This window comes from Poromitra crassiceps (assembly GCF_964638095.1).
Source record: "Poromitra crassiceps genome assembly, chromosome: 1".
Lineage (NCBI taxonomy): Eukaryota > Metazoa > Chordata > Actinopteri > Beryciformes > Melamphaidae > Poromitra > Poromitra crassiceps.
Genome location: NC_139623.1, coordinates 124,637,708 through 124,664,048, shown reverse-complemented (window position 1 = coordinate 124,664,048; position 26,341 = coordinate 124,637,708). Strand labels below are relative to the sequence as shown.

General features: G+C 42.1%; 2 protein-coding genes across 2 annotated transcripts in view; one reads left to right on the top strand and one right to left on the bottom strand.

Annotated features, from left to right (window-relative positions):
* The first annotated feature begins 1,661 nt into the window (after positions 1-1,661).
* LOC310775040 (uncharacterized protein C11orf87 homolog) lies at positions 1,662-4,546 on the top strand. The gene is made up of 2 exons (XM_083635128.1): positions 1,662-1,793; positions 3,314-4,546. The coding sequence occupies exon 2, from the start codon at positions 3,426-3,428 to the stop codon at positions 3,846-3,848; it is 423 nt and encodes a 140-aa protein (XP_083491254.1). The 5' UTR covers positions 1,662-1,793; positions 3,314-3,425; the 3' UTR covers positions 3,849-4,546.
* Positions 4,547-12,898: 8,352 nt separating this feature from the next.
* mybbp1a (MYB binding protein (P160) 1a) overlaps positions 12,899-26,341 on the bottom strand; it is a gene marked incomplete at its 5' end in the record, with an annotated part of 81,042 nt that continues 67,599 nt past the window's right edge. Inside the window, 6 exons of the mRNA XM_083635233.1 lie at positions 12,899-14,752; positions 15,784-15,908; positions 16,443-16,550; positions 17,220-17,333; positions 18,734-18,802; positions 22,299-22,430. Coding sequence (XP_083491359.1) covers positions 14,413-14,752; positions 15,784-15,908; positions 16,443-16,550; positions 17,220-17,333; positions 18,734-18,802; positions 22,299-22,430 — 888 coding nt within the window. The 3' untranslated portion in view covers positions 12,899-14,412. The remainder of the gene's footprint in view (positions 14,753-15,783; positions 15,909-16,442; positions 16,551-17,219; positions 17,334-18,733; positions 18,803-22,298; positions 22,431-26,341) is intronic.

Sequence of the window (26,341 nt, the reverse complement as noted above, 5' to 3'; positions counted from 1 at the left end):
CAGCGTGCTACCACAAGTAAGGGGTCAAAGCCCCCAAGCTTCCACCTCACAAGTGACACACACTTTGAATATGTGGCAAGCAAGACCAAAGGAAAAAGAAAAGGAAAACAAACAACCCAAAAAGCAAAAAGGCCAAAAGCCAAGAAGGAAGAGTCATGTGGTCTGTCTGCAGCAATATGGGTCATATGGGTACACAGAGGAACCTAAAAACAGAGGACTGGATGTCATGTGTAACCTGTCAGCAGTGGTTTCATGAATCCTGTGCAGAAGATAACGGGGTTATTGATGATGACGCCTCCTTCAGCTGCAGAGACTGTCTGTAGTTGGTGTGATGGTTCGGGGATCATTTTTGCCTGAATCAAATGTTTATTTATTTATTTTTTAATCATTTGTTTTGTTTAAGCATTTGTTTTTAGTTTTTTTTTTTTACATTGATTAAATGTGGGGGCAGATAATTAAGGGGGGGAGTGGGAGGGAGGGGTTGTGACAATGCAAAAAGGGAAGGCAAATTTATATGGTATGAATTGTTGATGTGTTCATCAAATAGTTTGTGGGGGTCGGGGACAGATTTGAATGAATGTTGGCATTTTTGTATTTCAGTTAGCCTAATCAATGCATTTTAGAATTCCAGAATTTCTTCTTTACCTTATTTATTTATTCATTTAATTATTTATTTATTATATTATTCTAAATCATTCGTTTTGTTTAAGCATTTGTTTTTTTTTATACCTTGATTAAATGTGTTCAATGGAATTTGGGGGGAGATAATTAAGGGAGGGAGTGGGAGGGAGGGAGGGGGTTGTTTGAATTGTTTACAGAATTTTAAACATGAAATAAAACAGTTTAAATGAACATGAAGTCTTAATCTATAAAGATTAACAGGAAAAGGAAGATGTGCATGTCAAATGATATCAAAGTATGAATTAAATTATGTAGTAAATATGCTTACACTAGCCTAAATCCATCATAAGGCATCTGTCCCATAAAACCAAACATTTTGTCCCATAAAACCAAATGTTATAGAAAAAAGGGGTTTGGGGTCAGTTCACACAAAAGGGGATGCCACGCCTCCTTGGAATATAATGTAACCTTCATTCCACCTCAGAAGGTTAGGTAACATCTTGACTAGGCTATTACAGAAATGTATCATGTGTTGGGTTATTTTTTTTAATTCATGGCAAGAAAGCTTACACAAGGCGAAAAGTCAAAGTGTCCCATATAACCTGAAGTCACAAATATGTATTTATTTGTATGTATGTATGTATGTATGTATGTATGTATGTATGTATGTATGTATGTATGTATGTATGTATGTATGTAGCCTATGTATGTAGGCTATGTACTATGTAGGCTATGTATGTAGGCTATGTGTTTGTTTGTTGAGACAGAAGGTCCAATAAACAGTCCAGTTTCAAAGAATTCAAATTTTCTGGAAAATGATTTGATGGTCCAGGCTTTCCAGCTGCAGCTCCATCATTCAGATAGCTGCGCTCCTGAGCGAAGCGCGGAGCAGGGCGGAGGGGAGGGAGGCTTCTGGAAACCAACACACACACAGCTCTATTTGAGTCATTGCATTTGGGCGTCAGTTCCGCCGCGCATGCTGAAGCCTTTTCCCATCATTTAGCTGGAGCAGCTTGGTCCTGGCCGCAGCGCAGCTTGCTGAGAGACAGACAGACAGACAGGCAGACAGGCAGACAGACAGACAGACAGACAGAGCATCCCATTGTGTGAAATGCGTCACCGCGACCCAGCCTCCACACTCGGACTGCTCCCTCCACTGGCTATTGCATCAGGTAAGAATACATTTCCCTTTCTACAGATATAGCCGAGATTTATATGGATGGACATGAATCAAATGAATGTAGACTGCCCTCTGCATGATGAGACTTCGGCTACATTCTGCCATTATCGTAGCCTATCATCTCCATGTGCAGAGCGACAGGGAAGGGTAGCGTTAAACCCTACAGGCCTACATCAATAGTCATGTATCGTCCCACCCTATCTCGCATTTTGTTCTTTATGCAAATTTACCAGTTAGCCTATAGGTCGTGGAGGAGCAGTTAATTCCGTGCAATGCCGTGCAATCAACTGCACGGTTATCCAATATGTAGGCTATAGGCTATATATAGGATATATATATATATATAGTCTATATATATAGGCTATAGGACGAATCAGCGTGACATCACTGCCACCCAAAAATGCGTAACCGCGCGGCAGTTAACAGTATGAGTTGTGCCAAACAAACGTTAATATCTCAAAAGCTATACATCACATCGCTTATATTTTGACATTCTAAGTGAGAGCAGAATTAGCTCAAGAGTTTGATGTATAATATATGCATGTCTTGTTAAAGTTGTGTGAACTGTGCAGTTTTTAAATTGTAAACAGGGTCAGCCGGCTAGAGTCAGACACTCAAACTCAGGCTCCATACGGTTCCATTGCCATTGCCACCCAGTGATGCGGTTTACCAAAATGCGTTTACCAAAACGCATTTTGTGTTTACCAAAATGCTGCTCGGCTGATCCCTCGTGTATACGTATATATATATATATATATATACACACACACACACATATACATCCATACATATCCTATATATTTATATATAGGAGATATTTATATCTCCTACACACACACACACACACGCACGCACGCACGCACACACACACACACACACACACACACACACACACACACACACACACACACACACACACACACACACACACACACACACACACACACACACACACATCAAAGGGTGGGTCTGTGTTAGGTGGATGAGCGGGTCTGGTCCAGGGGCGGACATAGTGATTTGGGGGCCCGAGGCAAAGGCAAACATGGGGGCCACTGAATCCCAACCCTCTAGCTTTTGAATTCATCCTTTCCATACCTTCAAGTTGGCTGAGCACAGTATGCATGCAAACACCCCCTCCCCTCCCCACTGCTCTATCTATTGGTATAGCGTTGCTGATTCTTATTAGTTTGGTTAGATTATCATTATTTTAGGTCTCTATACTGATGCAGTCAAGCTCAAATCAAATGGCACAATTACAATAAGTGGAATAGCCTGAATGAGTAAGGGGGAGACCATGACAGGGGTTTTTAATAGGTATAGGCTACATTTATTTTAAATGTGTAAAAGAATAAGTTAACATTTGTTCTATTTGTGTCTTCTGTGGAGCCCTCTGGCTGCCAGGGCACAAGGCAGTCGCCCCCCTTTGCCTCAAAGGGTCTTAGATGTTCCCGAGAGATGCTTCCTCTTGTGGAGTTGGAGCAGCGGGTCTCATCTCACTTCTTCTCTGTCCAGGTAACCAGATGGGCCGGCCAGTGTCACTGCGCTGATCCCGGGAAGCAGCAGCAGGACAGGGCCACCGGAGGTTTTCCGAGAGACGCCACAAAAACCAGGAACGTCGGAGCGGATGACGACCAGGACCTCGGAGCCGGTGCCGCCACAGCGCTGCCACCAGGGGGCGTCCCAGGCCAACGGCACCGCCTGCGCAGAGCAGCTCGGCGGCGGCGTGTTCCCCCCGCTCTCCTCGACGCTGGCTCTCCTGGTGCTGGTGGCGGTGCTGCTGGGGATCGTAGTCCTCTCCTTGGCCACGTTCCACTTCCACAAGAGGAGGCTGCGGAACAGGAAGATGCGACGCGCGCAGGAGGAGTTTGAGCGCGACAGCCGCAGCCCCGCCGCGCGCGCCAGGGGAAGCAGGCAGCAGCCAGCGCGGCCGTGCGTCATCGTCCGCGCGCCGGCGAGACGCGAGGAGACGCCTCGCCAGCCAGAGGAGAACGGGGACGTGGCTGCTGAGGGAGAGAGACACGCGCTGCATGCAGTGCTTTCCTCCTGACCGCTAATTCAGCTCTACTTCAGGGAACGAGACTGGAATACTAAACAGGAAAAGCAATATATGGCACAAAGAACAACACATCCCCATTCATGTCTGCTGCTTGTAGATGACTCAGAAACAGTAGGAAAATAAATGTTGAATATTGAGTAGAGTAGCTCTGACTTAAACGTCAGCAGTAGTGGTTTAGTGAGGCTAGATGAGCGCTTTCCAAACTATTATGTCGAGGCTACATTAGTACAGTGGCACATAGCTACACACGGCCACATACCTCTTAATACACATATTAATGCATACTTATTTCTTTAAGGAGTTGCAGCACCTGCTAATCTTTGCCTTTTTGATGTCTTCCCCTTGAAGACTAAAGTGTACTCTAAAACGTTTAAGATGTTGAAACTTTAATTCCTCCGATGTGCAGCACCATTGCATTGAATGATTCAGAGTTGGTGACACAACACAGTCTATAATGAGTACCTTTGCATGTCCTCTGACACACTACCAGTATGTTGTTAGGCTCTGGGTGTTGTGGTGCTGTTAGGCAGTGCAAAGCTGCATATAGGCTATGCTATAGAAATGGCTCATTTTTTGCATAAAGTATCCCCCATCCCCCTTTCGGTGACTTTTACATATTTGCATAAAGTACACAAATGTGCTCAAATGTCTGTAAGACACTTGTAGGTATCACTAGTTACCCTACTTCAGCTAGGATGCAACACATATTGCTGTACTTTTCTCTTTTATGTGTCCATTCAGTGCTAATAATAGTATTTTAATCTTTGAGTAGGCTATTTATAATGTATTCTCTGACATGTAATAAATGGAGAAGCCTTGCAACAGATGGTTAGTAATTTGTTGTACCTCATATTGTATCATATTAAGATCAATTATGTTTATTAGGGCTGTGGCGATTCACTTATCTCCCGATTCGATACTATCACGATTCTTGGGTGCCGATTCGATTTATATTGCGATTCTTAAGTATTGCGATTCTACGATTATTGCGATTCGATATTACGATTTATTGCGATTTTTGTTTATTTTTTTCTTTTCTTTTTTCAGTTTGTTTGCTTTTTTACACTAGATTAGAACATGGGAAAAGTTGAATCATACACTAGAGACTGTATATTATATATCATGAGTAGGGCTGGGCGATATAGTTAAAAACAGGGGCGGACTAGGATCATAATTCAGGCCGGGCATTAGATACCAAGCAGGCCAGGCTGATATGGGCCAACGCGCGTGAAATTTGGGCCGTTTGAAGCCAGATTTGGGCCGTTTGAAGTCCAATTTTACAATGAGATGCACCCACTTTAACCCTGAAGTGTAATTATTACTTCAGACTAACTAATAAAGTAATAAAACCACTAGTAAACCAGTAGGCGGCGCCTGGCCTGCTGTTCAGTGAGTGGCCTGACTGCAAGCACCCAAAAAAAAAAAAAAAAAAAAAAAAAAAAAAAAATTAATTTGCGATTATCGATTCTGGAATAAAAGATCGATCCAAAAAATCGTGACATTAAAAATCGCGATACTTAGGTGAATCGATTTTTTCCCCCACCCCTAATGTTTATTGTGCACTGTAAAAGTATGCCATCACGAAAGATGAAATGCTTTGATATCCCATCTTTTTGGAGTTTCTATCATTTGTCCAAGGACATAAAAGGTAATATTCCAAGTTTACTCGCACGTCAATAGTATTTTTCGAACCAATGCAACCGTGCAGACCAACATACCAACGGCTTCTTCTTTTTTCCAGGCCCAAGTCAATGTTTCAGAAATTCGCTTCCGACATGCATGGCAAGCCAAGGTTATTTCTATAGCACATTTCATACAGAGAGGCAATTCAAAGTTCTTTACATAAAATGGATACAAAGAAAAGAGCAGAGTTACAAGGTCAAATATAAGACCCAAAAGGTCAGTGCTAAATTATTAGCATATTTTTACTTTGTGAGCGAATTTGTATGCGGTGGAATGTCCCTTTAAATTTGAGCTAACTGCCCTTCTTCCTTGGCTGGGTGACCTCATTGCTCTTCTTATTGGAATCTCAGTGGCATCGTCTGCTTCCTTAGTGTCCTGCCAACTAACTTTCTTTTCTTCTAAAACTGTGTGCAGCTTGGGAGGTACCACAAAGGTTTAGTCGTTTGCGCGGCCGATGCGGGGGGGTGCTGGGGGGAGGGGCTTTTGAAATACTAGAGATCTCGCATGCTCGATTCCTAGGCTCGCCCGTTAGGTGGTCTCGCCCGTCCTGCAGCTCGATTTATGACATCACTAATTATGTCACAGTGGAATTTATGACATCACTGATGATGTCAGTGGGATTTCAAGATTCAAGATTTTTATTGTCACTCCATGGTACAAGTATCACGTGTGAAATTCTTGTGCTGTGGACTCCGTTTTATGACATCACTGGGATTTATGACATCACTGATGATGTCACAGTGGGATTTATGACATCACAGTGGGACAGAGAAACAGACAGAGCCTCCCATTTATATACTGACTGATGATGATGATTCAGACCTTAATTAGTAAACAACCACATTTTTGATTGATATCTTGAAAACGGAGCATATACGGAAGATTGAAATTGCTGCTGCAAATAGTTTGATAAGAGAGCAGTGCAGCAGTGCCTTTCTGGCCCATGTGACTTAAGGGTGTATTCACACCTATCTCGTTTGGAGCAGTTGCTCCGAAACAGAGAGCATTTTCCCCCTTGGTGCGGTTCGTTTGGGGGAGTGTGAACACAGCAATCGCACTCGGATGGGGGACAAAACAAGCGGACCGAGATCGCCAAGAAAGGGTGGTCTCGGTCCGCTTTAAACGAACTCTGGTGCGGTTCGTTTGTGGTGAGAATGTGATCCGACCTCGATACGACACAACTGCAGGAAACAGTGCGCATTTTTGGATAAACCAGCTGCCGTAGTCAGCTGCGCTTTAAAAACAACATCTTCATTCAGATCCTGTTTTGGCGACTTGTGAAACTAGCGTTTGCATGGATAAACTTTGGGGGATTTTTGCATCATCACATCAGCAGTTTGAACTCGACCAATGGCAACCTACCTCTGGTCTCCATTAAATAAATGATAACCAGTCGTGGTAATCAGAGCCAGCAGGGCCGTAACCAGGGTTCCGAAATAGGGGAGGTCCAGCAAGGGGAGGCGGAATTTTTTTTGATTCCCCCCCCCCCTTTTTTAGCCATATTTAGAGTAATATATCATTTTAAATCAACATTAGGATTATACTGTTGTGATGTCATTATTCAGTATATTCTCTTTCATGTCACCACCTGCTCAGCTCTCCTGTCAACATAATTGTAACTAACAAACACAAACTGTTTTAGCCAAATTCATATCAAAATGACACCTACAAACACAGGTACACAACCCAAGCAGTACACAACACACAAAGTCATCATCGATAATAAAAAAAAACATACAGAGGGACATTTATTTATTCCTGATAGGAACGATTGAAAAATAAAATAAAATATATTATGTTGTTTTTAACTTTACACCACCTCTTTTTGTTACTTACTGGGTCATGAAACTGAAACCATGCATATAGCCACCTGCATACCTGACTTCGGGAGCTTGGCAATTGGCATCATGCATGATTAGCCAGTAGCATCCCAACGTGTCACACGGGTAACATTACTTAAGAGACAGACTAGACACTTACTTTCTTGGTTGTTGCTAAAAAATCTGTCAGTGTCACTCACTGTCTGTCGTTCACTCGCTCACTGTCTCGCAGCTCGCTCACCTTCAATTATCTCGCCAGGCAGACAGACAGTCATCACCACCATGCTGCTGCTCTCTCGGAATCAAGTTACCGCGGACGCGGCGTCAGATGACTTCCTGCCTGACCTGCCTTTCGTTTCAAAATAAAAGCGATCCCGTGTTTTTCATGCTTTTCCATGCGGATTGTTTTATTTTTTTCTCTGAAATATTAGGGGAGGTCCGGACCTCCCCGTCCTCATAGCTAGTTACGGCAATGAGAGCCAGCCTTCTTTGTGATAAGATCAGACTGATTGCATGACTTCCTCGAAATGTCCGTAGGCTATTATTAAATTATTTATTAATATTTTATTCCTGACAGGACAGGTGTTCATATGCGTAATCCTCTGAGGTCTCCGTGATGGTAGCAGACGTTGCGAGGGTCTTTGATCTTCTATCTCCAAATTCCCCATAAGACAGCCTAAATGAATAAATAAATAAATAAATACATAAATAAATGGTAACGCTTTAGAATACAGCCCGCAAATAACCCTGTAAGTACAGGGTAACAAGATCTGTACTTACAGGGTAACTACGGGGTACAAGAAGAGAACTTACCCTGTAACTACAGGGTGACAAGATCTGTACTTACAGGGTATTTACGGGATATAAGAAGTGAATTTAGCCTGTAACTACAGGGTAACAAGATCTGTAGCTACTTACAGGGTACTACCACCCCTGTACTTACAGGGTATTTACGGGGTACAAGAAGTGTGCCAAACTGTTGCACTAGAAGTTATAAATCAGAAAGACTACATACACTGTCGCCTAAGTGACATCACTTTCTCTACCGGCAAAGCTGAAGACCGGCGACATGCCACGAGCTTCCACGAGCTATGTCGTTTTTATACGAAACTAACCCCTACGTTTCAGTTTGACGACAAACTGCGACTTTCTTGACATGCAAAGTTATGTTTTAAATTGACAAAATTAACGTTGGCACCCCCGTGGCACAATTCAAACGGGATCACAGTGGAGCACAGATGCGGAAAAGGAAGTAACGGTGGCAGGAGAGGCTGTACAGGAAGCTGGGAAAAACAGTAGGGCTGTCCCAGAGTCTTTTTTCCAATAAAAATAGACTCTGGGTTCCCAGATTGAGGCTGCAGTGTCACAATACTTATGCCAATAGTTATTTTCTTCTTAGTAAACCTCTAACAGGTGCTTGGCTTATGTAGGTAAAGTATCACCATTTCATGTGGAAGGTTGTGGGTTCAAATCCAGGCTTGTCCTTTCTGAAGTTGCTACTCGCCAAGAGCAAAGAATAGAAAGGTTGCCGTTGTGAATAACTTCATGTTACATACTTAATGTTCATTTGATTGATTTTCACATTTCACAGATCTTGCTTGCTAATGTTGCATTGCTGACTTATAGAACCATTTCTTTTTTTTTTTTTTTTTTTTTGAACTTATTTTTATTCATATTCTCAAGTGCAATTATACATTTATTCATTCATTTACATCACAGGTATGGGTGTATTGAAATGCAGTCCATATAATCTTGTCTTTTCAATGTCCATAGTCTCCATTCCCATATGACCGGGTTTGTTATTGTCTTTTCTTCGTATGTAGAGAAGAGACATACAGCATGACAGTCAGTTCAAAATTATAGAAGATAATAGACAAATTAAAGCAAAAGAAGAAATAAAATTAATAGCCTACTACAAGTGTTGTTCACTACCCTCTAGGCAAAACAAAATACAAAAGAATTGGTGACCACCTCATCAAGAATGCATCTGTCCTTAATTGTAACCTTGCAGTTATTTCTTCCATCTGATAAACATCTTTAACCTTCTCCTTCCATTGTATTATCGTGGGGGGCTGCGGTCTCAGCCAAGAGATTGTGATCATTTTCTTAGCGGTTAACAGAAGGACTCTAAGTATTCGTTTCAAGTTATTGTTTCCCATATCTTCTGGGATTATTCCTAATATATAGTAAGATGGTTCCAAGGGTAATCCAATCCCTAGACAGTTCTCAATTTCTGTTTGTATGTTCTGCCAATAATCCCCTAACTTTGGGCAGTCCCAGAATATGTGTGAATGCTCTCCTATCAGGCCGCAACCCCTCCAGCATCTGTCTGAGGTACCACCAAACTTTGACGTGATGAGAGGAGTCCTGAAAAACCTCATCTTAACCTTCCATTCAAATTCCTTCCAGATGGGACTACTAGTTGTTTTGTGTCCTTAGAACCATTTCTAATGATCTAAAGCTGATTTAGACTATTCTAGCAGTGGTTCCCAACCTGCGGGCTGCGGACCGGCGCCGGTCCGCAAAGCATTTGCTCCCAGGCCGCCAGGAAACGGTGGGGAGAAGTGAGAAAGAGAGAGAGATAGACGAACACAGGCTATTTGTGCGCAATGATTTATTTTATTTTATCCCATTTTATCCCCAATTGTACTTCACCAATTATTCCCCCTGCTGCCCTGGTTGCTGCTCCACCCTCTGTCGATCTGGGGAGAGCCGAGACTAGCACCATGCTTCCTCCGAGACATGAGCAAGTAGCCAGCTGCTGCTTTTCACCTGACAGCTGGAGCCTCACCGGTAGGACATAGCACGTGGGAGGATCACGCTATTCCAACAACCAGTTCCCTTCCCTTTGAACAGGCGCCCCGACCGACGAGAGGCGCTAGTGCAGCGACCAGGACAAATACCCTCCAACCGGCTTCCTCCCGCAGACACCAGCCAATTGTGCCTGTATGGACGCCCGACGAAGCCGGAGGTAACGCGAGGATGCGAACCTGTGCCCCTCGCATTGGTAGAGAGGGACTTTACCGCTACACTACCTGGATGCCGTGCGCAATGAACTTGACATGGTCTGTCTGTGCGGTGCTGCCTGCCTGCACCTTTACTCAGCCCGGTCACGCCCACAACACATACACGTACGTGAGGTCATCAGGTCATGGCCTGCTGTCCAAAATAGTGCGAAAAACATCGCCTGAGAGTTTCTTCAATAGAGGTGGGGGAGATAACAGGAGACCTGACCTAACAAGGATGATCACACAGAGACAGTGGAAGGTGTGACTGTATAGAAAAGAAAGGAAAGAAAGCTTTCAACTTGGCATACGACCGTGGGCTGAAAAGTATTGTAATGAACATTTAAATATAAGGCAGCTAAATGCCGCCACCACCAGGGGAGAACCGGTAATTGGTTCAATGTCAAAGAGGCTGTAATGATCCCACACAGGAAACCGAAGGGCAATACAAAAGTCACTTTATTCTCTAAAACCTAACAAACCTAACAAACCTAACCTAACAAATAAACAAAGACAGGACCCAAACACAGACATAAAACATAATGGTTAAAATAGGCTACTCAACTCGCCCGGTTGGCGATGACCCTCCCCGGGGTCTACTGTACGCTTGTGTCGCCGGCCGACTCCACTGGACAAAGTCAGTGATGACTCTGGAGTTTGTGGACACAGCATACGGCAGTGTGCCGCTACTGAGGATCAGCTGGAGAGCAGCGGCCAGTTGACACTCCTACAGCCCCAGCCCTGACTAACTAGTACAGGAGGCAGCCGACCTCCCCTCTTACAGCCACACTGGGATAACTTCCCCCTCTCTAGCCGTCTTCAGCGTCGGCAGCCCTAACCAGCTGTGAACGTCTCCCTCCCGTCCCAGAGAGTCACCAGCCGTATGTACTATGAGAGAAACGCTCCCCCAGCAACACCGCAGCCATAGACAGAGTGACCAGAGGGGAGACGCTGACTGAGTACCAGGGGCGGACTGGGATCATAATTCAGGCCGGGCATTAGATACCAAGCAGGCCAGGCCGATACGGGCCGGCGAAAAGTTTGGCCCGTTTGAAGCCCAATTTGGGCCGTTTGAAGCCAGATTTGGGCCGTTTGAAGCCCAATTTGGGCCGAGTCCAATTTTACAATGAGATGCACCCACTTTAACCCTGAAGTGTAATTATTACTTCAGTTCAGACTAATAAAACCACTAGTAAACCAGTAGGCAGCGCCTGGCAGGCTGTTCAGTGAGTGGCCTGACTGCGGGCACCAAAAAAAGAAAAGAAAAAAAAAAGTTGTTTTTATTTTTTTTGCAGGCCAGGCCACCGGGCATTTGCCCGACGTGCCTGATTATGCCGTCCGCGCCTGCTGAGTAGCCTACTGAAAAGGCAGTCAGTCAGACTGACTGCCTTTTCAGTACTCGGTCAGCGTCTCCCCTCTGGTCACTCTTAGGTGAGAGTCATGGTCTCTTGATTAGGTCCTGCAGGGAGGCTGCCTCACTACAGTATGTTTGACAGAACATCTGGGCATTCTGGATCAAAGTCCAGGCTGAATATCACTTCGCCATAAAAGCACTGACATTTTAAACGTTTCCATTTCCATCATCATATCCCTCCCATCATCACCGCTCAGTGGGACAGCCAGGGCACACTACACAGTGATATTGGTGAGTTCACACTACACAGTGATATTGGTGAGTTCACACTACACAGTGATATTGGTGAGTTCACACTACACAGTGATATTGGTGAGTTCACACTACACAGTGATATTGGTGAGTTCACACTACACAGTGATATTGATGAGTTCACACTACACAGTGATGTTGGTGAGTTCACACTACACAGTGATATTGGTGAGTTCACACTACACAGTGATGTTGGTGAGTTCACACTACACAGTGATATTGGTGAGTTCACACTACACAGTGATGTTGGTGAGCTCACACTACACAGTGATATTGATGAGTTCACACTACACAGTGATATTGGTGGGACAGCCCAGGGCACACTAACTACACAGTGATATTGGTGAGTTCACACTACACAGTGATATTGGTGAGTTCACACTACACAGTGATATTGGTGAGTTCACACTACACAGTGATATTGGTGAGTTCACACTACACAGTGATGTTGGTGAGTTCACACTACACAGTGATATTGATGAGTTCACACTACACAGTGATGTTGATGAGTTCACACTACACAGTGATATTGGTGAGTTCACACTACACAGTGATGTTGGTGAGTTCACACTACACAGTGATGTTGGTGAGTTCACACTACACAGTGATATTGATGAGTTCACACTACACAGTGATGTTGGTGAGTTCACACTACAGTGATATTGGTGAGTTCACACTACACAGTGATATTGGTGAGTTCATGCGAGGAAAATATGCACTGTTTTAATATCCAAGAAAGATGCGCTGTGTAGCCCGCCCAATATTGTCAGTATTAAAATAGTCTTAAAAAAAAAAAAGTCTGTGGTGCAGAAAAGGTGGGGGACCTCTGTTCTAGCATATTGGAAAATAAATTGTAATGGATTTCCAGGAAGAGAAAGGAATTTATTGCAATAGATTACTATGGTGCTAATCAGAAGCGGTCACAGGTAAGAAAAACAAAAAAGTGAATTTCCTTTCCAGAGATCTCAGCTTTTCATAATATGGAAAGAACTCATAATTGAATTTAAACAAATAATTGAAACATACAGGGTCAGAGCTGTGACTACCAGTACATAGCAGCTAAGTGAACTCCGTGGACAGTTACAAACTTTTACATGAAAACAACCAAAACAAAGGAAATTAACAAAAGCATGTTTGTCTCCAATTAAAGGAACAGCTCACCCAAAAAAATGAAAATCCATTCATTATCTACTCACCCCATGCTGGTGGACATACGCGTCTTTGAGCACGTGCACCCACTTCACGACTTGGAAGTAAGTGACTACAGTGAAGATTTCAGCTAAAAACATTTTATAATTGGCGTCATTTCAAGTCAACTTGACATCTCTGGGCTTTCTGAGACTTCGAGTACGCCAAACCAGCCATTTTGGCCATTTTATTTGATCTATTTTTGTACATTTGAAAATTAGTCCCTATTTACTTCAGTTGTGTTGTATAATGCTACAATGCTGTTTTTCTGTGAAGCTCTAGTGCTGCTTTGTGGACTAAAAACTTCACCCACCCGTAGATAATGACTGAATTTTCATTTTTGGGCGAACTTATCCTTTAAAGGCACTACTTGCGAGATCTTTTTGCCCACTAGATGTCGCGTTAGAGCTGTAACATCAGACGTAAACACAGTCTATAAAACACACAGGCACGGCTTTCCAGGATACCATGAACTCGCATCGCTCTCCTATTCACCTTATTCAGAAGAGACCGTCTGGCTTGAGAGACTAACAGGAAGTGTAAATACAATCGGAACTTCCGATTGTATTTACACTTCCTGTGACTCATAAACCTAGTCTGACTCATAATGTGAGTCAAACTAGGTTTAACCAGGTGAGTCAGACTAGTTTGAGCAGTTAAAACAGCCGGTGTTTTGAACAGGAAGTTGTGATACAAATGGGTCAAGTGGGCGGGGGCTGCATAAGGCTTAATAAGGCATAATAGCTGTCTGCTGTCTAGATTAGGCAGCCAGACCAGCCTGTGCCGTGGAGACATGCAGAGCACAGCCAACCGACCGCACTGAACCAAAACTATGATACAATCAGTGAATAAGCTTCGTTTCACAGCGACGGCCACTTGATTTTTCCAATCACAGTGACGGCTTGATCCACACATAATCTGTCAAGCCTTGCTGGGTCGCTCTCTGTCTATTTATAAACGGCGAGGGGGGGGGGGCATCACACACATGACGCTGCAGCAGGCTTGGAAACAACGGCAGCCTGTTTTCATAACACTGAGCGGGGGCGTGGCTTCCTTCACTACTCACAACAATATAACTTGCCTGTCTCGATATATATATAGGGTAATTGTGGTTTGCGGGCATCTAGTAGGCTGAATATCGCATTTAGTGCCTTTAAGAAGCATCCGACCAGCCACACACACCAGTGTCCAGTCTAGTTAGTTCCTCCCCCCTCTCTCTTCTGTTTGTTCTTGGAGGCTGGCTTGCTCTCAGATTGTGTCCGTCTCTTCTTGGCTGAGCTGGGTTGTTGTGAGGGGGTCTCTCCGCCCGCTTGTTTCCTCTTTGTCTTCCTCTTGTTATTCTTCTTCTTGGCTTGTCCTTTTTCTCCTCCTGCTGTCTCAGTGGAGGTGTCTGCTGCTGCTTCTGAAGGACTCGGCTTCTTGCGGTTGCTGCGCTTCTTTGTTTCTGGCAGGAAGCCTTTCTTCTTCTTCTTGGGGATTGGTAGCTGTTCAGCTTCCTCGCTGCTCTTCTTCATCTTTTCAGCTTTGGGCTTACTGTCAAAACAAAAACATACAAGGTCACCATGGAGGCTTTGGGGTACGGTCTAGTAACCTGACGCTGCCAGATGGACGGTTTAGCTCCACGTTACGTTTCACTAAACCAGTCGATCTGGGAATGCAGTAACCCGACCCGCTGACGGAGGCGGGCACTTTTTCCAAGCTACTTGGCAGGTGATTGGATGACCCATCTGTCTATCACCGCTGGTGCGTGATAACTTCAACCAATCAGATCGCCATGCCTCTGAATCACGTTTGCGACCGGTAGTCTATCATTGATTGAGTCCTCACCGTCCTCATCGTCATAAAGTCGCCTTCACAGCATGACGTTAGATTATAACAAACTAGTTGTGTGGCTTAGCCTTCCCAAATGTTGAGGGTTGTTTTTTAGTATTTAATACATAGAATTGGGAACGTTACATTCAACTGCCGGTCACTTCCGCGGTGGCAGCCATGTTGACGAGTGAAAAGAACTACAAAGACCATGTACCCACTACTTGCCCAGACGAGCCTAAGAAGCCCGCCTAAGGCTGCCGCTGATTCGTCGAGCCGGCCATGGTTCGGCCAATCATCTTAACTGCCTGTGCATGACAAGATGGATTACGTCGAGAGAATCTCTTTTGATCTCGCGAGGTTATCCATCTTGCAAGCAAGGTTAACGGGCTAGAGCTGTGACGATTAATCGATTAGTCAATCAATTTTAATTTTATTTTTTAGGTTCCTATCTGGAGGAAAAACCCCAGGGGAGCACGGGGAGAATATGCAAACTCCGCACAGAAAATTTAATTGGCAACTATTTTGATAATCGATTAACCGTTTTTTTTACGAGTACAATAGCTAAAAAATGTAATACCTCTCAAATGGCAGTTAAGACTTTTTAAGACTTTTTAAGGGCCTTAATTTCCTGAAAATTCGTATTTATCGGTGGCATTAGCTCAGGAGGTAGAGCTGTCGCCTGGGAATCGGAAGGTTCCCGGTCGAAGGCTAGCACAATAATTAAAGATAATTTGGACGTTGTAATAACTCACTTGACTCCAAAGTGTTTCACTACAGCCCAGTATGTGTCCTCCAGCTGCCCAGTCTTCCTGAAAGTCAGGACGTTGGCCAAGGACTGCAGCACCTTCCGAAGGGGCTCGAGATCCACCGTCAACTTCTACAAAGTACAGAAACCACGGTCAGCCACATCAACATCATGCCTCCATCCAGCTCCCCTACATACTTTCATCCTTAACGGAAGGCTTTGCCACTTTTCAACCTGCTCTGTATCATTAAAATGTCTGTAGTATAAGCAGACGAACAGTGTTTACCGTCCCCTCATGTTTCCTTGCGGCGAGAGCTCTGCAGTTCATTCCAGGCACTTCCGTCTCCAAACGACATAAAATGCATAATTTGGAAACGGAAGTGAACAGATGTTCTGCTCGAGGGCGGCTGTTCCAACTACAGATTGTTGATTTTTATTTTTTGTGCGAATCCACAGAGAATCGCATTGAGAGCCTTAACGAGCGTTAATGACCCATACCAGCTGGCGGGGGCGGAGTTTCTGCAAGCAGACGAACAGGGATTTCTCGGCGCAGGAAACATGGAGATAAAGTAAACACCGTTCATCTGTATATATTACTGACATTGTAATGATACAAAGTGGGTTGAAAATGGGCAAAGCCTTCCTTGAAACTCCCAGCCCACTTACCCGCTGGTGCACGTGCTTGACCAGGAACTGACAGACCTCCAGGGCTTTGACCACCTTTTCCTGGACCACCTTGCTTTCACTCTGACCAGCCTGTAGCTGAGAGAGACTCTGAGAGAAGGCAGATGCTCAGGTTAGACTGCTGTATCCGCTTGCTCTTTTTATTATCAGCCTTTTATTACTAATGAGATCTGGTCCAGTCAGTGTCTGACAGTTTGGAATGATTGATGACTATTACACTAGCTGTCTATGACAAGCCTGAACCTGAAACGTTCATGAGACATTTTGACCACATTCCACACAAGTATGCATGGTCTGGGGGGATACCAATCATGTACAGTAAGCAGTGAAATAAGGGTCGGCAGCAGGGGAGATTGTGCAGAACTGTCCAAAGAATGACACCCGCCAACCCCCCCAAAGAAAAGAAAAATCTACAGTGAAATTCTGGAAATATTGTGATATTTGCCAAGCAGGCTTCACAAGTTTCAGTGACCCATGGTCTCTAAATGCTGTTTCTAACGCTTCTAGGGGACAGTGAGCACTTGCAATCTTCTGGGCAAGAAAATTGTCCAAATCATTTCATATCGGTCAAATATAATAGTGGCATTATTCGGCCACTCTGTCGTCAACAAAACTGTCAAATCCTAAAATAATATAAAATACACATTTGTATTGTGTGTGTAAATACATCAAATTCTAAACAAAAATTAAGAACATAATCAAGACAGTGATTGGTGGACTGTTTGGTTTGGTATGATGTGGAGGGATTTGTTGACTTACCACCACCAGCTGAGCTACGACCTTCTGACAGAGCTCCACCCACTTTGTGCCAGACAACAACTGCTGCACCTCCCTGCTCTGCAGCGCTCGCAACACCAACACACATGCCTGGTTCTGCACGCACACACACACACATGCGCGCGCACACACACACACACACACACACACACACACACACACACACGCACACACACGCGCGCGCGCGCACACACACACACACACACACGGAAATGTGTCGTCAACAGTGTTTGGTGTACAGTGGAAAAAATGAACAAAAATAGCTAATAATAAAGGGCCATTCTCCTTGGTTAGACCTGTTTTACAGATGATGCGGTAACAATTTATTTTCAGTACCTGAAATTTCCTAATAATATCCTAGAGAGGAAGTGTCACGTTCTTAGGATATAATTCCTGTGAAAAACCATGGAATTATGTACTAATTATAAGGAAAATAGAGAAAGAGTTCTTGGTAGTTAGTAGTTTCCAAGACAGAACCATGAAATGATGTAGTAGTTATAGAAAATTATAACTATATACTATTGTATGAATAATTCATTCTGACAATTGACCTCTGCCTATTATTTTTCTAATGAATAGTTTATAGTTTTGCAGTTCTTTCCAGGAAAGTCTTTTAGAAATGGACAGTACTAGAAATTCAGCGCGCTCCTTTCTAGCGTCCCTTGCATCCTTGCCCGCTGAACTGACAGCGCTCATTTCTAGCGTGTCTCGTCGGTTTGCCCCTCGGTTAGCCAGGTGCTGCACGATGGTGGCCAGTGCCACTACACTGTAGCCTGCTATTTCTCTACTGCACCCACAGAGAAGAGAAGGGCATCTATCTTCTCATCCTACTAACAGGAAGATGGCAAAACGGTGAATCTCTCAGATAGATGATCGATAGATGAGTGATGCTTTCAATGTCATCAAAGCGTGAAGCTAAGTGTTGAGTGTCTTTGACAGTTAAAGACAACAGAGGTTGTGCATCTTGGGGCTGATCTAACATTCACACTGCAAAGGATTTGGATTGACAGACTATACAATAGCAAGCAGGAGTATCTCCGCATTCCATTTGCACTGGCAACTTGCAATTTCCTACAGTAGTTCACAGACGTCACAGGGGGTGTTCCCACCCCCTGTGACGTCACGTGAACTCGGATTTCCTACTCCGAAACTCGGGAGAACCTCACAAAACCCATCCTCAAAATCCAAGATGGCAGCTCCCACATTAACAGTAGTGGAAGCTGTACAATACACTGTTTATTATCACTTGTCTTATTTGTGTCTCAATAAATCAGGTGTACACACAGTACTGTCTAACTTCTATCTGTGGACAATGAACATCTTGCTATGGTGTTTGTATCCACGAAATGCGGTTGTTATGAACCGGTATTGCTAACAATGGCTAGAGCTGGTTTTCCGACTGCTTTACTGCAATGCGGTCAACGCGGGTGTGTGACGTCATTCAACTGGGATATTCCTAGTTCCCAGTGCAAATGGAACGCAACATGTATATTTACCTGTTGGTGTTCTCTCACGCCATCTGTGATGTGCGGCACTGCTGTATCCACCAAGTGAACACACAGAACCTGGAGATCAACACAAGACAAGACAGCTCACTCCACTGCAAAGCTGCTCAACCAAATCACAGTACAAATCACAATCTAGTACAACTTTAAAGGAACAGCTAGACACAGAATCAACCCAAGTCCTTGTTTCCCTTTAATGCCACACAACTAAAAGTTAGAATACGCTGGAATAGTGTAACATGAGGTAAATCCAGGCCATGTGGACTCAGTACAACAACACTTGGACTACAAAACACTTATGCTCCACAAGTTGTTTAGAGAAATGTGATGGACACTTTATACCCTTTTTGGATCTTGATTAACCATTCAATTCAATAACTTGATAGAAGTCTGGGACGTAATGCAATGTGTGCAGTTTTCAATGTGGGGTGAATTTCCTTTCCTTTTAACATCATAAAACTAATTCAAGTATCAGTCTCAAGTTTTTGTCTGGTCTTTACATATAGATCATATTACATATAGATCATATTACATATAGATCATATTACATATAGATCATAGTACATATAGATCATATTACATATAGATCATATTACATATAGATCATATTACATATAGATCATAGTACATATAGATCATATTACATATAGATCATATTACATATAGATCATATTACATATAGATCATATTACATATAGATCATATTACATATAGATCATATTACATATAGATCATATTACATATAGATCATATTACATATAGATCATATTACATATAGATCATAGTACATATAGATCATAGTACATATAGATCATATTACATATAGATCATATTACATATAGATCATATTACATATAGATCATATTACATATAGATCATAGTGCATATAGATCATATTACATATAGATCATATTACATATAGATCATAGTACATATAGATCATATTACATATAGATCATAGTACATATAGATCATATTACATATAGATCATAGTACATATAGATCATATTACATATAGATCATATTACATATAGATCATATTACATATAGATCATATTACATATAGATCATAGTACATATAGATCATATTACATATAGATCATATTACATATAGATCATATTACATATAGATCATAGTACATATAGATCATAGTACATATAGATCATAGTACATATAGATCATATTACATATAGATCATAGTACATATAGATCATATTACATATAGATCATATTACATATAGATCATATTACATATAGATCATATTACATATAGATCATAGTACATATAGATCATAGTACATATAGATCATAGTACATATAGATCATATTACATATAGATCATATTACATATAGATCATATTACATATAGATCATAGTACATATAGATCATATTACATATAGATCATAGTACATATAGATCATATTACATATAGATCATATTACATATAGATCATAGTACATATAGATCATAGTACATATAGATCATAGTACATATAGATCATATTACATATAGATCATATTACATATAGATCATATTACATATAGATCATATTACATATAGATCATAGTACATATAGATCATATTACATATAGATCATAGTACATATAGATCATATTACATATAGATCATATTACATATAGATCATATTACATATAGATCATATTACATATAGATCATATTACATATAGATCATATTACATATAGATCATAGTACATATAGATCATATTACATATAGATCATAGTACATATAGATCATATTACATATAGATCATAGTACATATAGATCATATTACATATAGATCATATTACATATAGATCATATTACATATAGATCATATTACATATAGATCATAGTACATATAGATCATATTACATATAGATCATATTACATATAGATCATATTACATATAGATCATATTACATATAGATCATAGTACATATAGATCATATTACATATAGATCATATTACATATAGATCATATTACATATAGATCATATTACATATAGATCATATTACATATAGATCATATTACATATAGATCATATTACATATAGATCATATTACATATAGATCATATTACATATAGATCATATTACATATAGATCATATTACATATAGATCATATTACATATAGATCATATTACATATAGATCATATTACATATAGATCATATTACATATACATCATATTACATATAGATCATATTACATATAGATCATATTACATATAGATCATATTACATATAGATCATATTACATATACATCATATTACATATAGATCATATTACATATAGATCATATTACATATAGATCATATTACATATAGATCATATTACATATAGATCATATTACATATAGATCATATTACATATAGATCATATTACATATAGATCATAGTGCATGAATCTTTTTTTACATGACATTACATGATGTCATTTAGCAGTCAGACGCTTTTGTCCAAAGCCACTTACAATATCACATTTTGTCAACAGTACAGAAAACAACTATGCAACACAATCAATGACAGCTAAGACATTTTGATGGACTAGAATAGCATCATGTAGAAAGTAGTTTGAGAAGGAATAAGTAACATGTAGCATAAAGGCGCTGACAGGGTTCTACGCACCCTCGACTTGGAGGCTTGCCGCCGACTAGCAGCGACAGCGAGACTGCGAATACTCAAACGTAACTCGGCACATTGGCTGCCGTACAAGTCCAAAACACTAGGTGGCTTGTCGTACACTTATGTCCGTTACATATGACGTTATCGTGTCGTTTACCAAGAAGTTGCAATCATGTCGGTGGGGGGGGGGGCATTTTATTGTCCCTCTATTTCAAAACTCATTCCGGTGAGCCTGCAGAAGGCTTTGCTAGATGAGGGACAAGCACTGTTAAATGAGGGAATGGCATTTCCTCATTCCTCACAACAAGTACTTCAGCGGATATGTGCGCGGCCCAAGGCAACGGCCAATCACAGCTCTCGTGCTGGTCACGTCACGTCCGCGTTGACGCCGCGGAGTCACATTTTCGAGGAGCTGCACGCCCCCTCCGCCGAGCTGCGCCGATAGGACGCCCAGCTGCGGCGACCCCCTCGGCACAGTCAGCGCCGGCGATTTCGCGTGATTTGCGCTTTAGTAAGTAGTTTGAGAAGGAATAAGAAACATTAGTTCTTTTTTATATGTTAGTTCAAGAAGGGCCCAGGTGTAGCCTGAAAAGGTGAGTTTTTAGTCTCCGCCGAAAGATTGGCAGCGACTCGGCCGTTCTGACCAAAGGGGGGAGCTCATTCCACCAGTGTGCCTCCAGGAACGAGAAGAGTCATGATCGGGAGGATCTTTCATGTGTGCATCACCACACTGAAATCTGTGGCCTGTTGTATCAGTCAAAATTTAGTTAAAAAGTGCTAATTTGACAAACCAAAAAAAAAAATGTTTTAGCCAGATTTCTGTGGTGCAACTAAATAGATTTACTGTCAAACTAACCAGTTTGAATGTAAAAGTTAAACTGCTGGATAAGCTGGACATAGTTGTGAATATTGAGCATGCTTGTACTTACAGGGAATCTGGTGAACAAGTCGCTGAACATCTGCGCGGTCAGAGGGCTCTTCCTCCGACTCATGAAGGAGCACAGAGCCTCTTTGAAGATGGTGGAGACTCGATCCACGTCCACGTTTCCCATGAACGACAACTGGACAACAAACAGCCTGGCTCAAGCTTCCGCTCCACAACACACAACTTTCCTTCTTAAATGTTACAATGTTTTGTGCTTCTGTCTGTGTGGTACTTGGTAAAGATTACAATGATCAAAAATCATTCATCACTTCACATCACATCATCGTTACCAACCGATTGTTAAAGCTGCATTCAGCAATGTCTTTGTGTTAAAATAAGTGTTAAATGGCTCTATATTCTGACAGCAATCACTGAAATAGAGTGTTTGGTCAGTAACTTGGAAGCCCCAACCCCCCGCTGTTCTCTATCTCTCTCCTGTAGACCTGCATGCAGGGCAGACGTATCTCCGCAACCGTAACTCATAAGCCACTTCTTAACATGCAGTGGAATCCGTATTATAACCTGCTCCTAGCCGGTTGGCCTGCATGTTAAACAACAATTAGCCGGCCTACGCGCACTCCCGCGAGTCCGTATCTTATTCACCTCGGCCGCCGGTGTAAGATCCGCTTCCACGCAAGCGCAGCTGCTGTTAAACAGTGGCAGGTCATTATCCGCAGATCCGTCTGAGTGGGCGGGTGTGGCTCTTCGTGACTCACTTCACTTCACGTTCACGTTCACTAGTTTATTAATTAATGAATCATTCGGGCAATCGCTTATATCAACTAATTAAACGAGCAAACTCACGGTTTCCTCAAGTGCTGCAAACGGCTTTGAATTGTTTGGTAGAGCTAGGGATCCCAACGCGCTTCGGCTATGCAGGCAGGCAGGTCTGTGCATCACACCGAGGGGAGGAGACAGCTTACTGCTGCGCTGCTGATCCATGTCAGAAGAAGGGAGACATAGGCCTAGTGATCAATCAATCAAATCAATCATCTTTGGCACATTGCCACCCCTCGTTGTCGGAATGGACTCCGTTAAAACGGCATGTTTTTGAAGTCTCCAGATTTGTCGCTAACGTGTGAAGCAGCCATTTGAGGCAGGCAGTGTTGTGTGACTGTGCGTCCACACTGCGGAGAGGATAGGAGCTGACTGACTGATAGCCTATATCGAGACATATAGGCTAGGCCTAGCCTAACTTTTGTGGGGAGAAATAAATTTAAAACTAGTCAGATATGACTTGAATGCCACTTGTAAAATAAATCACCCACAGTGATTGACGACGGTGCGACCACTATTTTGACTGCCTCATTTTTGGCACAATGCCAGGAATGGACCCTCTGTTAAAACGGCATGTTTTTTAATGGAGTTTGGTTACAAATTCGCTAAAGCTGTTTCCTATCACATTTCTTGTTATCGATACATGCTACCGCCACCCCCCCCCCGGCCAACTGGCAGAAAAAACGGCTCATATCCAGTTGTTTCTAAACAAAGACCCGTCATGTTTAAAAAGGTAAAACCTGAAAATATCCTGCTCTCTCTCGCCTGACATGATCCAGACTTCATGTTTAAAAGGCACTATAGAGACTCAGGGAAAAAATACATACAGTATAGTCCTTTACAGGCATCGCGATCTGACCTTCCGTTTCCCAGAAAATGTCAACATATCTCTGATTGGACAGTGGGAGGTCGACGCCAAATTGTTATCCAATCAGAGAAATGTTGACATTTTCTGGGAAACGGAAGGTCAGATCGCGATGCTGATGAAGGAATCTATGTATTTTTTCACCCCAAATCCAACGCCGCCATCCATGAGTCCGAGTCTCTCCGACTTACGCTTGTGGAGATACATCCGCCCTGCCTGCAGGACCACAGGAGAGAGATAGAGGACAGCCGGGGGGTGGGGGGTTCCAAGTCACTGACCAAACACTATTTCAGTGATTTTTAACACAAAAACATTGCTGAATGCACCTTTAACTCAAACAAAATATTTAATGATAGATTTCAAGCGCTTTTCACGGCCAAATTATTTCAAAATTACCGGCTAATAATTCACAGAGATGTTCACATATACAAGTCTCCTAAGTCCTCGAATGCAAATTTGTTTTCAGTCATGCTTACACATCAGAATGAATCATTAACAATTAAAGGGATAGGCCAACTTTTTGGGAGATTCGCCTATTTGCCATATCGCCCATACATAAACAAGATCAACAATGCCTTTGTCGTCACTCTCCGCGCAGTATGTGAGGTACAGTATGCTGTGAGGTACAGCTGTTCAGTTAGTTAGATTGGCAAATGAATTGGCGTAAACGGTACAGCCGTTCAAGTCACCAAAAACACACACATTCTAACAGCGCCAAAAAGCTCTATGTACATGTTGTCACTCGTGTACTCACCACGAGTGTACTCAGCGGCACTCCCGTGCGCTCCCACAGCACTACACTCCTGATTGACAATCCATACCTCAGACAACCATCTACTGTAGGTAACACACTGACTATCCATAAGTACTTCATACAACCATCTACTGTAGGTAATACACTGACTATCCATAAGTACTTCATACAACCACCTACTGTTGGTAACACACTGACTATCCATAAGTACCTCATACAACCATCTAGTGTAGGTAATACACTGACTATCCATAAGTACTTCATACAACCATCTACTGTAGGTAATACACTGACTATCCATAAGTACCTCATACAACCATCTACTGTAGGTAATACACTGACTATCCATAATTACCTCATACAACCATCTACTGTAGGTAATACACTGACTATCCATAAGTACCTCATACAACCACCTACTGTAGGTAATACACTGACTATCCATAAGTACCTCATACAACCACCTACTGTAGGTAATACACTGACTATCCATAAGTACCTCATACAACCATCTACTGTAGGTAATACACTGACTATCCATAAGTACTTCATACAACCATCTACTGTAGGTAATACACTGACTATCCATAAGTACTTCATACAACCATCTACTGTAGGTAATACACTGACTATCCATAAGTACCTCATACAACCATCTACTGTAGGTAATACACTGACTATCCATAAGTACCTCATACAACCATCTACTGTAGGTAACACACTGACTATCCATAAGTACTTCATACAACCATCTACTGTAGGTAATACACTGACTATCCATAAGTACCTCATACAACCACCTACTGTAGGTAATACACTGACTATCCATAAGTACCTCATACAACCATCTACTGTAGGTAATACACTGACTATCCATAATTACCTCATACAACCATCTACTGTAGGTAATACACTGACTATCCATAAGTACCTCATACAACCACCTACTGTAGGTAATACACTGACTATCCATAAGTACCTCATACAACCACCTACTGTAGGTAATACACTGACTATCCATAAGTACCTCATACAACCATCTACTGTAGGTAATACACTGACTATCCATAATTACCTCATACAACCATCTACTGTAGGTAATACACTGACTATCCATAAGTACTTCATACAACCATCTACTGTAGGTAATACACTGACTATCCATAAGTACCTCATACAACCATCTACTGTAGGTAATACACTGACTATCCATAAGTACTTCATACAACCATCTACTGTAGGTAACACACTGACTATCCATAAGTACCTCACACAACCATCTACTGTAGGTAATACACTGACTATCCATAAGTACTTCATACAACCATCTACTGTAGGTAACACACTGACTATCCATAAGTACTTCATACAACCATCTACTGTAGGTAATACACTGACTATCCATAAGTACCTCATACAACCATCTACTGTAGGTAATACACTGACTATCCATAAGTACCTCATACAACCATCTACTGTAGGTAACACACTGACTATCCATAAGTACTTCATACAACCATCTACTGTAGGTAATACACTGACTATCCATAAGTACCTCATACAACCATCTACTGTAGGTAACACACTGACTATCAATAAGTACTTCATACAACCACCTACTGTAGGTAATACACTGACTATCCATAAGTAC

Bases quoted from the DNA above. Each gene is read 5' to 3' on its own strand.
- LOC310775040 (XM_083635128.1), top strand. From the start codon at position 3,426: ATGACGACCAGGACCTCGGAGCCGGTGCCGCCACAGCGCTGCCACCAG.